General features: G+C 37.9%; 1 protein-coding gene across 1 annotated transcript in view; it reads left to right on the plus strand.

Annotated features, from left to right (window-relative positions):
* The first annotated feature begins 12,203 nt into the window (after window positions 1–12,203).
* The window catches only part of LOC131044638 (chloroplast sensor kinase, chloroplastic), an 81,434-nt gene continuing 78,869 nt past the window's right edge, over window positions 12,204–14,768 (plus strand). The window contains exon 1 of the mRNA XM_057978001.2: window positions 12,204–12,827. Within this exon, the coding sequence (XP_057833984.1) occupies window positions 12,267–12,827 (561 nt within the window). The 5' untranslated portion in view covers window positions 12,204–12,266. The remainder of the gene's footprint in view (window positions 12,828–14,768) is intronic.

A 14,768-nucleotide genomic window follows, 5' to 3' on the forward strand; every position in this document is an offset into this window, starting at 1 on the left:
AATGCTTGCATGTGTTCCTTTGGTGTGACTGTCCCATCACCCTTGAATTTAGGTATTATTTTCCTAGAACCTTTAGGAAGGTCATGTAAGGGCCCTGATGAATTGAGTGGGCCAATAGTTTCCCCCCATGGGACTGCCATGTTTATAGGACGAGCAATTGGAAAATTGGTTTGAGTGGCTAGAGTAGTTCCTACTAGAGTTAGGACATGAAAAGAGTTACTTGATGAATAAAGCTTAGGACGGGGAGGAGAAGGAGGTCTACTCAAAGATTTAGTTTTGCGGGTAGGAGGAAACATCGATAAATTTATAGATCGTAGGAAATCAAAATCCGGGTTTTGAAAACCTTTCTTTCTTTCACTTCTAGTGTAGCTCTTAGGAGTCAGCTTAAGAGCATAAATGGATGAGTAAACAGAGTCACCAGATATTAATAAGGATTTTTAGGAATAATTGCTCTTCTAACCGGTCCTCTTTCCAAAGGCCTTGGTTGAATATTAACTACAAGGCAAAATGGTTCTATAGCCCTAACACGGATTATCATGGGATTTTGGGCTATTTCTTCTTCTTCCTCTAGGACTGCTTGGATTCGATGATATTCTTGACTATTTTTCCTGCACCTCCAAGACAAAGTGTTTAACTCGAAAACTATATCTTCTTGAGTGTTTTGCTAGCCCAAATCTGATTGTACAAATAGAAAAAAAAAATCACGAGGCAAAACCATTATTTTCCAGGATAAGGTGACATTAAATTGTTGGGAAAAATGGTGTCTCAACCTTGCATTTATGCGAGGTTACTATTTATAGTAAGTTTTTATTTGAGCACGAAATGGTGCGAAACTCTCCCTGAAGCTTCTGGTTGGCTAGATAAGCATTCCGGTAAAGTTGCGTCGCAAGGTCGCAGCTAGTTTTGAAGATATTAAAGTTTTCGTCTTGGAGGGGTGCAATAAAATGTTTAAACTTAATTTTGGGGACTTTAGAGGCTCCGAAACGCCCTGAAAAGTTGCCGTAACCGGCGAAGCGGGTTACGAGGTGATAGAGCACTTCGCGAGCTTTCCGGCGCTTCAAACGGTTCGTCAATCGGACACCCGGTTCTCAAGTTATGGCCTCCGGAAGTTTGCACTCCTGAAATAAAAAAATAATTTGTATCGAATACATAAATGAGCTGTAAAAGGGAGCGACACGTGTTGATGTGTGCTTTAACATGTCATAGGGCATCTAGAAGGGAGATAAGGTCGGCTACACCTTATTGGGTGGTTTTAGCCCATGGTTTTGTAATACCGTTTGACGGTTTCTTGTATTGTATCTCCTATTTATGAGGTGTGTGAGATAGAGGTTGTGTGTAAGAGTCTTATGACTATTGAGTTGCCTCTGAATCTCTGATTAGTGGTACTCTTGCGAAGAGCTTGCTCTGCAAGTATTTTGTAATCTGTTTTTGATTGCTGAATAAAATATTGAGCTGCTTTTGGAGGGTGGGGTTTTTCTCCCGAAAGGGTTTTCCCCACGTAAATCATTGTGTTGTGGTATGATTGCTATTATATCTATTTCTATTTTCTGTAACTGTTGTAATGATTAGAAAAAGTTTTGCATTACCCTCCTTTCAAGGTTAGTGTAGGAAGTTGTTTCCGCTACTTAACTTCCTTACAAGTGGTATCAGAGCCTGATCACCTTTGGTTTCAATTGTGGGCAGTTGGGTTTTTTGAACTAATCCAGATTTGAGTGGGAGCTTGTGCAGAAGACACTTTTTGATCTTGTTGCAGGAATATTCAGATGGCGAGTTCGTCAGGGAGAATAGAGGTGGAGAAATTTAATGGAAGTAATTTTGAGATGTGGAAGCTGAAGATGGAAGATCTGCTAATAGATCGAGATCTTTGGGATGCTGTTGATGCGAATGTCCAAAGGCCCTCAGATCCTACTACGGCAGCTCAGTATGATGTTATGGACCGAAAAGCCAAGGGTCTAATCAGACTGTGCCTGGCAGACTCTGTTCTAATCAATGTTCATGAAGAGAACTCTGCAAAGAAGCTATGGACTAAGCTTGGTGAGATGTATCAAGTGAAATCTTTATTAAATCAAATTTTCTTAAGAAAGAAATTGTATTCCTTGAAGATGGAAGAGGGTGGACGAATTGCAGACCACCTAGAAGCATTCAATATGATTGTGGCTCAATTAGTATCCGTCGGTGTTAAGATGGACGAGGAGGAGAAATGTCAAATCTTGCTTTGTTCTTTGCCTGATTCGTGGGATTCTCTTGTTATGGCTATCGGTAGTACTTCTGTCGTTTTGAAATCTGAAGACGTGGTGGGTGCCCTACTTGGTGAAGAGATGCGAAGGAAGGTATCCATCAGTTCAAAGGAAGCCCTAACCGTTCGTGGAAGACCTAAGGAGAAAGGCAAGAAGAATGAGAAGCGCGGCAAGTCCAAATCCAAAGGGAGATCGAAATCTCCTGGAAAGTCCAAAGTCATTTGCTGGAATTGCAGTAAACCGGGTCACATCCGTAAGGACTGCAAAGAAGAAAAGAAGAAGAAAAAGAAAAAGTTCGATTCTGCTTCTGAGTCCGACAAGGAAGATGGCGATGCATTTATTGCGGCTTTGGCGACTCATGTAGGTAATGATGCCTGGCTAATTGACTCAGGTGCATCTTTTCATATGACTTCCAATAGAGATTGGTTTTCTGAATATGAAGGATTTAATGGAGGTAAGGTGTACTTGGGTGATGATTCACCTCTAGACATTGTTGGTCGAGGTAAGGTTAGAATCAGGTTTTCTGATGGTAGAATAAAAGGGATTAATGGTGTGCTGCATATCCCTAGATTAAAACGAAACCTGTTATCTGTGAGCAAACTGATAGATGCGGGTGTGCAGGTAGTCTTTTCTGAAACAGGATGTAAGATGATTAAGGGTGCTATGGTAGTTGCTAGAGGTGTCAGGTTTGGCACTTTGTATAAGCTTGAAGCATACACTGTTGAGTGTAATAGCACTTCTGTAAAAAGCAAATCTGCGGATACTTCACTGGAAGATTTGAAGGTTTCACCTTCAGCAGATGGAAATGGTTTTTGGGTATGTAAGGGTGCTCTTTCGTCTGAAGCAAAGTTACCTGCAGAGAAGACTATGTTATGACACCAGAGACTAGGCCACATTGGAGAAAAGGGTCTAAGGACCTTGAAAAATAAAAACCTTGTTGAAGGTTTGAATGACTGTAACCTTGACTTTGATTTCTGTGAGCATTGCATTTATGGAAAACAAAACCGCGTTCAGTTTTACTCGAGTTCTCATAAAACTTGTGGTGTTTTGGATCTTATCCATTCTGATGTGTTTGGTCCAGTAGATGTCTCTTCGATTGGAAAATCCACATATTATGTTTCATTTATTGATGATTTTAGTAGAAGGACATGGGTTTATTTTCTAAAGAGTAAATCTGAAGTTTTTAGTCGTTTTAAAGAATTTAAAGCAATGGTTGAGTTGCAGACTGGAAAGAAAATAAAATGTTTGAGAACTGATAATGGCGGTGAGTTTTGCTCTAATGATTTTGATAGATTCTGTAAAGACTGTGGAATTAACAGGCAGAAGACAACTCCGTATTCTCCACAGCAGAATGGAGTTGCAGAAAGAATGAACAGGACACTGATGGAAAAGGCTAGGAGTATGTTGAGTGGTGCTGGTCTTGAACAAAAGTTTTGGGCTGAAGCTGTTGCCACTGCTTGCTACCTGATTAACAGGTCTCCTACATCAGCTCTTGTTGATAAAACGCCTATGGAAGCATGGTTAGGTCACAAGCCTTTATTGAGACATCTTAGAGTTTTTGGTTGCGAGGCATATGCACATGTGCCAAAGGAGAAGCGAACAAAGTTGGAGAACAAGGCTGTGAAATGTATCTTCATCGGGTATAGTTATGGTGTGAAAGGATACAAACTTTGGGACCCTGTTGCACAAAAGGTAATTCACAGTAGAAGTGTTATTTTTAGAGAAATTAAGTCTCCTTTTGTTACATTGCAGCCATAACAGACTAAAAAAGAAGATGTGATTTAACTTCCTTCTACACCTGAAAGAGTTGAATCAAGACCCCTAGATAGGCAAGAATTTGAGGAGAGCTCGTCTAGCTCTGAATCTTCAGAAGAGGAGGAAGAACCTCCAACTCAGCTTGTTCGAAGGTCTACAAGACATAGACAACCACCTGAAAGGTATTCACCTGATGATTGGAGATGTATTTTTGCTCTGAATACTAGTGTGGATGAACCGAAATCTGTAGAAGAGGCATTAGGTATGAATGATGCAGAATCCTGGAAGATTACTATGGAGGAAGAAATGGCAGCTTTGAAAAAGAATGATACATGGGATCTTGTACCATTGCCTGAAGGACGAAAACCTATTGGTTGTAAATGGGTGTTCAAGAAAAAGATTGGTTCAGATGGAAGCATTGAAAAGTATAAAGCAAGGTTAGTTGCAAAAGGCTACTCTCAGGTTGAGGGTGTTGATTACGGTGAGATATTTTCTCCTGTTGCAAAAATGACGTCCATTAGATTTTTGCTTTCTATTGCTACTGCTTATGATTTAGAGGTTGAGCAAATGGATGTGAAAACTGCTTTCCTTCATGGTGATTTGGAGGAAGATATTTATATGACACAGCCGGAGCACTATGTGGTGAAAGGCAAAAGTAATTTGGTCTGTAAATTGAAGAAATCTTTGTATGGCCTCAAACAAAGTCCTAGGATGTGGTACCAGAAATTTGATACATATGTGTTGAGTTTGGGATTTGAACGTTCTAAATCAGATCACTGTGTTTATTATAAATCTTATGGTGATCATTTCTTATTCATTGCATTGTATGTTGATGATATGTTATTCATTGGTAAAGGGAAAGGTATGATTTCAGAACTGAAGTCTCAGTTCGCTGCTAAATTTGAAATGAAAGATCTTGGTGCAGCAAAGCACATTCTTGGGATGGAAATTAGAAGAGATAGGGTGAACAGAAAGCTATGGCTAGGCCAGAGTAAGTATGTGAATTCAGTGTTACAGAGATTCAACATGCAGAATTGTAGACCATTGAGTGTTCCTTTTACAGTTGGAACGAAACTATCTGTTTCAGATTGTCCTACATCCCCATTGGAGATGGAAGACATGAGCAGAGTGCCTTACCAGAGTGCAGTTGGAAGCTTGATGTATGCTATGGTCTGTACTAGACCAGATATTGCCCAAGCAGTGGGAGTACTTTCTAGATATATGTCTAATCCTGGTAGAGTTCATTGGGATGCAGTCAAAAGAGTCTTCAGATATTTGAAGGGTACTTCAGAGTATTCTTTGTGTTATCATGGTAATTCAGTTGGAGACATGACTTCCCTTGATATCCATGGTTATGTAGATTCAGATTGGGCAGGTGATATTGATAGCAGAAGATCCACCAGTGCTTATGTGTTTACTTTGTTTGGTGGTGCAATTAGTTGGATGAGTAAGCGACAGGCTGTGGTTGCTTTATCCACTACTGAAGCAGAGTATATGGCAGCTACTCATGCTTGTAAAGAGGCCATTTGGCTTAAGAGACTGTGTTCGGATATTGGAATAAAACAAGGTACAGTGACAGTTTACTGTGACAGTCAGAGTGCAATTAGCCTAGCTAAGAACCCGATATTTCATGCCCGGACCAAACATATTGATGTTCAGTATCATTTTGTTAGAGATATGGTCGAAGATGGTAGGGTGAAGCTGGTTAAGGTGGACACTTTGATGAATGTTGCAGATGCTTTAACTAAGGCTGTGAGCACAGAGAAGTTCAGATGGTGTTCAGAGTCTATGGGCCTTATGGCCCCTAGCAATTGATTCATTGTGTTGACATTCCCTTCCGCTCATGCAAGGTGTTCGACAAGTGGGAGATTTGTTGGGAAAAATGGTGTCTCAACCTTGCATTTATGCGAGGTTACTATTTATAGTAAGTTTTTATTTGAGCACGAAATGGTGCGAAACTCTCCCTGAAGCTTCTGGTTGGCTAGATAAGCATTCCGGTAAAGTTGCGTCGCAAGGTCGCAGCTAGTTTTGAAGATATTAAAGTTTTCGTCTTGGAGGGGTGCAATAAAATGTTTAAACTTAATTTTGGGGACTTTAGAGGCTCCGAAACACCCTGAAAAGTTGCCGTAACCGGTGAAGCAGGTTACGAGGTGATAGAGCACTTCGCGAGCTTTCCGGCGCTTCAAACGGTTCGTCAATCGGACACCCGGTTCTCAAGTTATGGCCTCCGGAAGTTTGCACTCCTGAAATAAAAAAATAATTTGTATCGAATACATAAATGAGCTGTAAAAGGGAGCGACACGTGTTGATGTGTGCTTTAACATGTCATAGGGCATCTAGAAGGGAGATAAGGTCGGCTACACCTTATTGGGTGGCTTTAGCCCATGGTTTTGTAATACCGTTTGACGGTTTCTTGTATTGTATCTCCTATTTATGAGGTGTGTGAGATAGAGGTTGTGTGTAAGAGTCTTATGGCTATTGAGTTGCCTCTGAATCTCTGATTAGTGGTACTCCTGCGAAGAGCTTGCTCTGCAAGTATTTTGTAATCTGTTTTTGATTGCTGAATAAAATATTGAGCTGCTTTTGGAGGGTGGGGTTTTTCTCCCGAAAGGGTTTTCCCCACGTAAATCATTGTGTTGTGGTATGATTGCTATTATATCTATTTCTATTTTCTGTAACTGTTGTAATGATTAGAAAAAGTTTTGCATTACCCTCCTCTCAAGGTTAGTGTAGGAAGTTGTTTCCGCTACTTAACTTCCTTACATAAATGACAACAACCTTACTCCCCAACAGGGTCACCAAAAAATTGTTGGTTAACAAATTTTATTCTCTCTTAGTTATAACAATATTGACTTCTAGCCTAGATATGAGAACAAGCTATCAACAAACAATTGGGGAAGTTACAATTATTTCTGTAACTTTCCTCTGAATTTGAGAGGTACAACTCCCTCTTAAGATGTAATTTGAGTTTTAAGAGTATGCTTTTAACCAGAAAGTAGGAAAGAAAAACTTTAAGAACTTTACAAAGAAAAGAAAAATGATATTAAACTCATATGACCTTCACAACAAAGTATGAAGGACAACTTCCACCAGATTTGAATATAAATTATCTACCAACATCCATACAAAGATAGCTACCAGCTTATGATTATCCCATATAAAGAATCTAGCACCAACAATGTGCATAATATTCACCTTTAATTCAACTTGATCTAAGAAACCATTCCCAATATAACACAAAGTTTACAATGAAAGAACAAATACTCAAACATTCACTGAATCAGTCAAATGAGATAATAGAATCAGATATAAACAAAAATTCTTTTTGAAATAGCACAAATTCTATTCCAAACATAATTCAATTAACTTTTTCAAAAGTATGCAATGCTACTATAAACTGAAAGTAAAGTAGATTAGAATTGAACCTCTTTAATTGATTCATTATCATCTTAAATAGTTTTTTAGTATCGACCTAATTAAAAACAATGGCTTCTTGAAGACAATTGACTAAAGAGAGTTTTAAAACATAACTTAAAAATAGAGAGGGTCCACCAGGACCAATAGTTTTTTAGCAGGGAAATTTGAAAATAAAACAAAATAACTAAGAGAAAAAGTATCAAACCACCACATCCTCATCTGTCCCTTCATCTTCTAGCTCTGTTGCATCGTCCACTACTTCTTGGTCTTTTGTTGTTGCATCCATTACACTGCCTTGGGACTGTTACGCCACAAGTCTCAAACCCGACCAAGGCATCTTCCCAATGTCCAACACATAGAAAAGCATAGAGCATAAGTGAACTTATTTCCTGTCATTAAATTTTAGTAGTTGTTCATAGAGTGAGTCGCTTATCAATTTTGCCCAATCTACTTGATTTCTATCATCACAGACAGTGATAATGAACTGACACATCCACTCTTTGAAGTATTATGTTCCAGGTTTACCAACAACACAGTACAACAAAATAATAATGTCTGCAATATCATCTCTAAACAACTTAATCTTTATTCAAGAGGGCAATTTAGATTTTTCAGGTCGAGGGGTTTTCAACCAACTTGAGCAATAGTAGAAAGACACCAATCTATTCAATTTTGAAAGAATTCCCATCCTGACTGTAGAGAAAGATTCACCTTGCCCTCCCTCTCAAGAATATTCAGTGCAAGAGCAACATTATCTGTATCAATTTTAGTTATGATAGCTTGATTTGTGTTTCAAATCTCATGGGAGCCAAGGTGATAATGTTGTATACAATTGAGAACCAATTCCAGACATGCAACAGCTGAAGGGTAACCCCCAACTTCAAACAAGGCGGATTCTATAACCTTTTGTGTGATAGGGGACTTTTCTGGATTCTGCAACTTCATATGGATGTCATGCATTACAAATGGCCCTATTTTGGTATCCTTAATATTATCTAGCTTACTCTCTATTTGCTAAGAAATTTTTGGTGCCATAGGAACCAAAGAGAGAAAAGCTAGGGTTTCTAGTAAAGGATGGAAACTCGAATTGGGATACAATAGAGAAGGATTGCAGGGAACATAAATATTCATGAATGCCAGATTGACAAACCCCCCTCTAACTTTTTTGCGAAATAAGGAGAATTGAAAATTCTACAAGTTTGAAACAAGAAAAGCCTTTCGTCTCAAACTTGGTTTTTGTGCTTTGGCTTGAGCTCTCATATAAATTCACCACAGATTTCAAATACAAATGAACAAAAAAAAGGTGACATACATATGTGTGCCTGGAGCCATGAAATCATTCATTTCAATGACTGTCGTACTATCTTGATATTTGAAATGAAACATTTAATTAATGCTTTATTTATCACACATTACAAATTGGTACTGTGATGACATCACCACACATGTTGCCGACTATGGGCATGCCTTTATCGGAGAATCGGGCTATCGGGCACTTCAACAATCATGAAACAACAAAACGTGTGTGGAAAAATCCTAAGAGTGCGATCGACCGATACGGGACTTGTGAGGACCCCTTTTATGAAACATTATCGGAGGTCGGGGATTGGGTGGAACAAGACTCAATGACTATGAAAACTATTGGGCTATATTTCCATCGAAGGACGATAAACCGATAAGGCAAGTGTGGATCCCTTTAGACAAAAATAAGACTTGATGCCTAAAATAAGGATGATTGGCTGATCAGGCATTTTTAAAACTAAGGCGTATGAAATGTGACCTAATATAAAAGAGACTTTGAGATCAAAGGATATATTCCGACTTAGTGAAAGGGGTGGGTAACACCACTAGGCCTCCCCCTTTTCCTTTTAAATTCAAAAATATAATCAGCCCCCAAGTGGGAAGTGTTTTATTTATTTGTCTTTCTTACTCTCTTCTTCCTCTTCACCTTCCTATCCCCATACTCCTTCGTGGCTTCCTAAATAAGGTCCTTATTGGGTTCTCCCTTGAAGGAAATTATAGCTGATTTGATAACCTTATCATCCATAGGCTCACTCTCGTCAGCAAACTCTTCCTCCATGTTCTCTAGCACTTCACTAATAGTGATATGCTCAATGCTCTTTTTAGACACTTCTAAGTCTGTTGAAAATTTGGTCAATTTTGAAGAGGGGGTATGTTGGGAATTATTGATCAATGATTCTTCTTGGCCACAATCTACAGAACCAAAGGCCCTCTTGATGGCATTTAAGGCCTCATTTGTGATCTCTACCACCTTGACAGTTTCTTATCAAGAACTTCACTAGATTCCATACCTAACACCTTCCCTTCAGGCTTCGTCAACTCTCCATCAAAGTCAAGAGATTCACTCACATGGGTTCTGTTTCTATCACTGGTAGGGAACTTCAAGAGAGTCTGAGTCGACTCTCGAACATTCTTACTGTCACAGTTATTATTCATTTGTTTTCCAACATCAAGGATATTTTTGACCCTTGTTTTGGTGTCAACCAACTTCTTTAATTTTCCTAGAATAAGCTGTTGAGAATTGAGTGTTTTGTGCTTAGGGAGGTTGTCTCCCTCTCCAGAGGGTCTTTCCTTGAGATCCGAGGGATTGGTAGGGGGCTGGCATTTCTAATTTCAACATTGATAGCATCAAGCTTACTAATCAAGGAACCATCAAGATTGGACTCGGGAGAAGTAAATGAGTGGTCGGCTTGAACAACTGTGGAAGGCGTTTGGGAAGCATCATTAGGAATATCAACAAAGTTAGGGTTCACATCAATGGCGACAATAGTCAGAGGCTCATAAGGGGATGAAGAACTAGGGTTAGCATAATTCTTAATAAATAAGGTAGGATTAACATGATTAATAGATTTAGGGTTAGGGTTATTACCTTTCATCTTCTTCTTAAGCAAAGGGCAATTTTTCCTAACATGCCCTTCCCTTCCGCACCAAAACATGCATCGATTCTCCCAAAAAATTCAATAGGATAGGCAATGGTTTCATTTTTTAATTCCATCTTAAGTCGCTCAGAAGATCCCTCCTGAGATTCATTAAAACAAGCATTCTTACATCCATGTGCGACAACAAGGAAGTTGTTTCATCGATATGAAGAACATTCCCAATGAGATTCATGGCTTTAGGGATGACATTCCACAAAAATGGGTAAATATTATGAACATTGATCCACCTAGGGCTTGAGAGAGCCAAAATTTCTTCAGTATTCACCTCCGACTCCCAACTAATAGCCCTGAAGTAGCCGGAGCCAATAGTCCAATGCCGCCTTTTAATGAATTCATTTTTACTGCTAGGGCTTTTAAAAATAATTTAAAAAGACCCCTTTTTGAATCATTCTATAGAATGTATAATTAAGCCCTAGCTTTTTTCCCCAATTGTTTTCAAGCTAGGTATTCATATAGTTCGGAGAGGGTAACTTGTTAATGTCCAAAGCCTCAAGGAAAATTGTAATGTTTTTTAATCTACTCTTTTCATTATCAATAGCAACAACCATTTGATCATTAGGAATGACAACAAGAGCAGGGTTAGAGATAGTCTTACTTCCTCCTCTTTTGCCATTAGCTTCCTCTTCGACCAACGTTTCCTTTGTGAGGAATTTGGCACCTTCTAGAAGACTCTGCTACTCCATCACTGCATAGTTGAAGGATTTAGCGCCACTCTCTCTTCTGCCAACTTTAGGGTCAATACCATTGTCAACTGGCAACATTTATTGCAACAAAGTCTGGAAACCAGGCTCCCAACGAAGCAAGCTATCCTACGCCTGTGCGAGGCGAGATCTCACTCAAGTAGTCCGACCTCCTCTTTTCCATCGCAAAACCCTCGTCCTCTCAAAGCTCAATTCCCTCGACATGAGTCATTATTTTATTATTTTTAAAAGGTGAGTTTTGTTTATAAAAATATATATTAATTTATTTAAGCTAAATATTTTTAAAGTAAAAATATTTTTTATTTTGTTACTCAAGTTTGGTTGCTACTCAAGTTTGTTCTACATGATTCCTACTCTTTTGCTATTTTGTTTTGTCATTGGCTATTCAATGCATATGTAATTTTTGTTTATGTACTTTATTGGCTTGTAATCTCCACAAAGGATCTCTCAAATACGTATTTCCATTGATTATATGTTCCGTTGAACTTTTTTCTTGCAGTTTTTTCAACAAAAAAAAGAAGAGAAAATAAGAGTCCTTACTTTATAAATTTGAACTAAGTTAAAAGGGTATCTTTAAGTGTGGTCCCAAGAACTATTTTTAAAGAGTCAAGGTCTCTTGAGGTAAAACAAAAGTTAGAGACCACACAACTTAAAATATTTCTATAAAATCTTATAGAAAGCCATCCTTCATGAAAATGTAATCTTAAAATAATATTAAAAATTTCTTTCTTATCAATTATTTTTTTTATATTTAAATATTCTATTGAATTAAATATACAAAATAATATAATTCATAAGACCACCTACATTTTAAATTTTTGAGCTTAGATTTTCAAACCTAAGCAAAATTCATGAAGCCAGTGACTTTAAAATATTTTTATAAGATTTCATAAAAAACCACCTTTCATGAAAATGTAACTTAAAAATAATATTAAAAAATTTTCCATTCACTTTTTAAAATTTTGTTATCCAATACTATTTATTTATCTATTATTGAAATTCTTACAAATATTTTTTTAGATTTAACTTTATAATTATAAATTTAATTGCTAAAATTAATGATAAGACACTCAAAATTTTGATATTTTAAGAAACCTACATGCGTAAGTTCAAAATTTTCAGCTTCAAAGAATTCTTTAAAGGTAGCGTCTCTCCAAACGTATAAACCTACTATTCCTATTATTCTTTCGAAAATCATGGCACAGCTTCATCTTTCCGCAGCACAACAAACACTCCGACACATTTCCCCACACATGTTGGACAACCACATGTATCCCAAGAGACTTTCGAATTCCTGTTCCTTACAGTATAAAGAAACTCTATTCATTTTGGGCTCCTTGTCGAAAAGGTTACACAGAAATCCAAATGCAATTAAAAATGGCACAGGCCAATCTGAATTGGGCATTACAGAAAATTCAGGCGCTCTTCACAATTGTACAGGCTCGCCAGAATTGGGTTTTTCAGATAACTCAAGTGCAACCAAAAACGATACCGGCCCACATGAATTGGGTGCAGATTGCCTTGAAGTGGTGCAGTGCAATGCAGAGCGTGGTGATGAAGGGGAGCTCAGCTCCTCTGCAATGGCAATTGCCTTGGCAATGCAGAAGATATGTGGGTACTCTGTTGAAATTGTGCAGAGGGTGGAGAAGGTTGTTCCAGCTGGAGTATTTGCCGGTCCCAGCGCCGAGTTCAGGACACTCTGCATTGAACAGCTTTCTCTCTGTGCAAATATTGTCGGGGATGATGCCATTCTATCAGTCAGTATTATAAGCATCTTCTTCTGCTCAATAATATTGCAATATTAAGGGATTAGACAAATGAATTTTAAAGTTAAAGAAAAATGGTCTGCGGGACCTATCGTAGTAGATTTAACTGTGCAGGTTGGTTTTGATATGGTTTTCTAGTTTTAATGTAATATATCATCAATGAGTTTAGATTGATGTTTACAGGCAAAGTGGTATATAAGACTTATTCCGAACGTCTGTTTGATTGCATTAAATCAAGATTTCAGTCTTGAGAGAAGACTTTTGATGTGCTTTAAGCAAAAATGATCCGTAGAATATAAGACCGCTGTTTATATTTGCATCTTTTTCTTATTTTTGGTTTCAAGATCTTATATATACTGGGGTATGACTGCAAATACCTGCAATACTTCCTAATGCCATCATATGATGGACAATTGAAGAGAAAATGTGGACGAGCTTCAGGTTATACTGATTAAAAGCATGTTGCTAGGACAGGTTTTTAGTTGTATTCGCTGGGGTTTAGACAAGAATACGAAATTTGTAAGGCATTTTTATGGTAAGTCCTTTTTGAGATTCATCAATGGTTTTCTGAGAACTATATGCTATTTTAGGTGCCAATCAAGTGGGTTTGGAAATTGAATCTTGTCCTAATTTTAGAACATCTCGCTGATTTTTGAAATCACATTTACTGAAATTTATCTCAGTTCTATGAATTTCTTTGAACGTCACCCTAATTTTAGGATGCTATGTTGTTTCTTGCCATTCAACCGAAACCTATATTGGGTCTTCTTTCTGAACTAAACTATATCCCAAACATACAAATAAAGACGCCCAAAGATGACAACACAAACAATCAAGGGTATTGCATCTACAATCACCTCATCTCTAAATTCTGGGTTAAGTCTGAATTGAAGCTTACATTACTTAGTTACTGATTTATCCACTCTCTGCTTCAACCATCCGAAATAATATACTATTTTGCCTTTTCATTTGGATTTTTATGTGGAAGACATTGGTGGTTTCATCTTCATTAGGAAACCCATCATTCACTATGCACACACCCTTACGAATTGGAGCACTTGACAACCTATTGCAATCTGGGAACCATAATCTATCTCTTTCTCTTTGCTCACATTTGTGTCACTTTTAAGGTGCAACTTCGGGTGTAACTTCCAACACCTCTATTCTAAAGGTCCATCCTTCTCACAATGAGTGCAATGGAACTTACCTTTACTTTTGCCCTTTGTATTAACAGTAGTATATGCATTCTTCTTGCTTTTCCACTTGCCCTTACCCTTGTCTTTGTCATGACCATACTGCTGACCTTTATCCTGCTCTTCTTGAATGTAGTTAGTGCTTGTGCACATGCTTCATCTATATCCTGGGATTTGGCATTCAAAACAAATTTCTTTAGGTGTCTAAAAGCCTACTTGTGTAATTCATGAATACTTTAAGGTCCATGCCATCCTTTCCCAATTGGACTGCTTTATTTGTAAACTCACTTGTGTATTCTTGCATACTTTGGTTTTGTTTTAAACTTTTAAGTAATGCTATTGTGTCACTTTTTCTCCTTAATAGCAAATAGGGTAAACCACCTAGAAATTGATGGCATATTAACTTGCAAGGAGTGAGCATAGCTTTCACAGCAGGGCAGAGTATGCTTGGATGGTTTAACTCTAGCAAATGAGACTTGTTTGATGAGGAGACATCTTGTGTCGGCTGAAATGTGCCACACTTTGAGACTCCCATTGGTCAAGCTGCTCGGCACTTATCTATCCATCAAATGGCTGAATGTCAATCTTAACACTAGCCATGAAGAATCTGCCATACAAGGTCCCTCCTTGCTCTTGCATGGTCTTCTTAGGTTAACCTTTTTCTTTTTGATTCTTTTATGGAATACCATGCTTCTTAGTTAAGGCAAACATTATGCTTTCAAATCGAACTAGAAATATG

The sequence above is a fragment of the Cryptomeria japonica genome, chromosome 1 (assembly GCF_030272615.1).
Source record: "Cryptomeria japonica chromosome 1, Sugi_1.0, whole genome shotgun sequence".
NCBI lineage: Eukaryota > Viridiplantae > Streptophyta > Pinopsida > Cupressales > Cupressaceae > Cryptomeria > Cryptomeria japonica.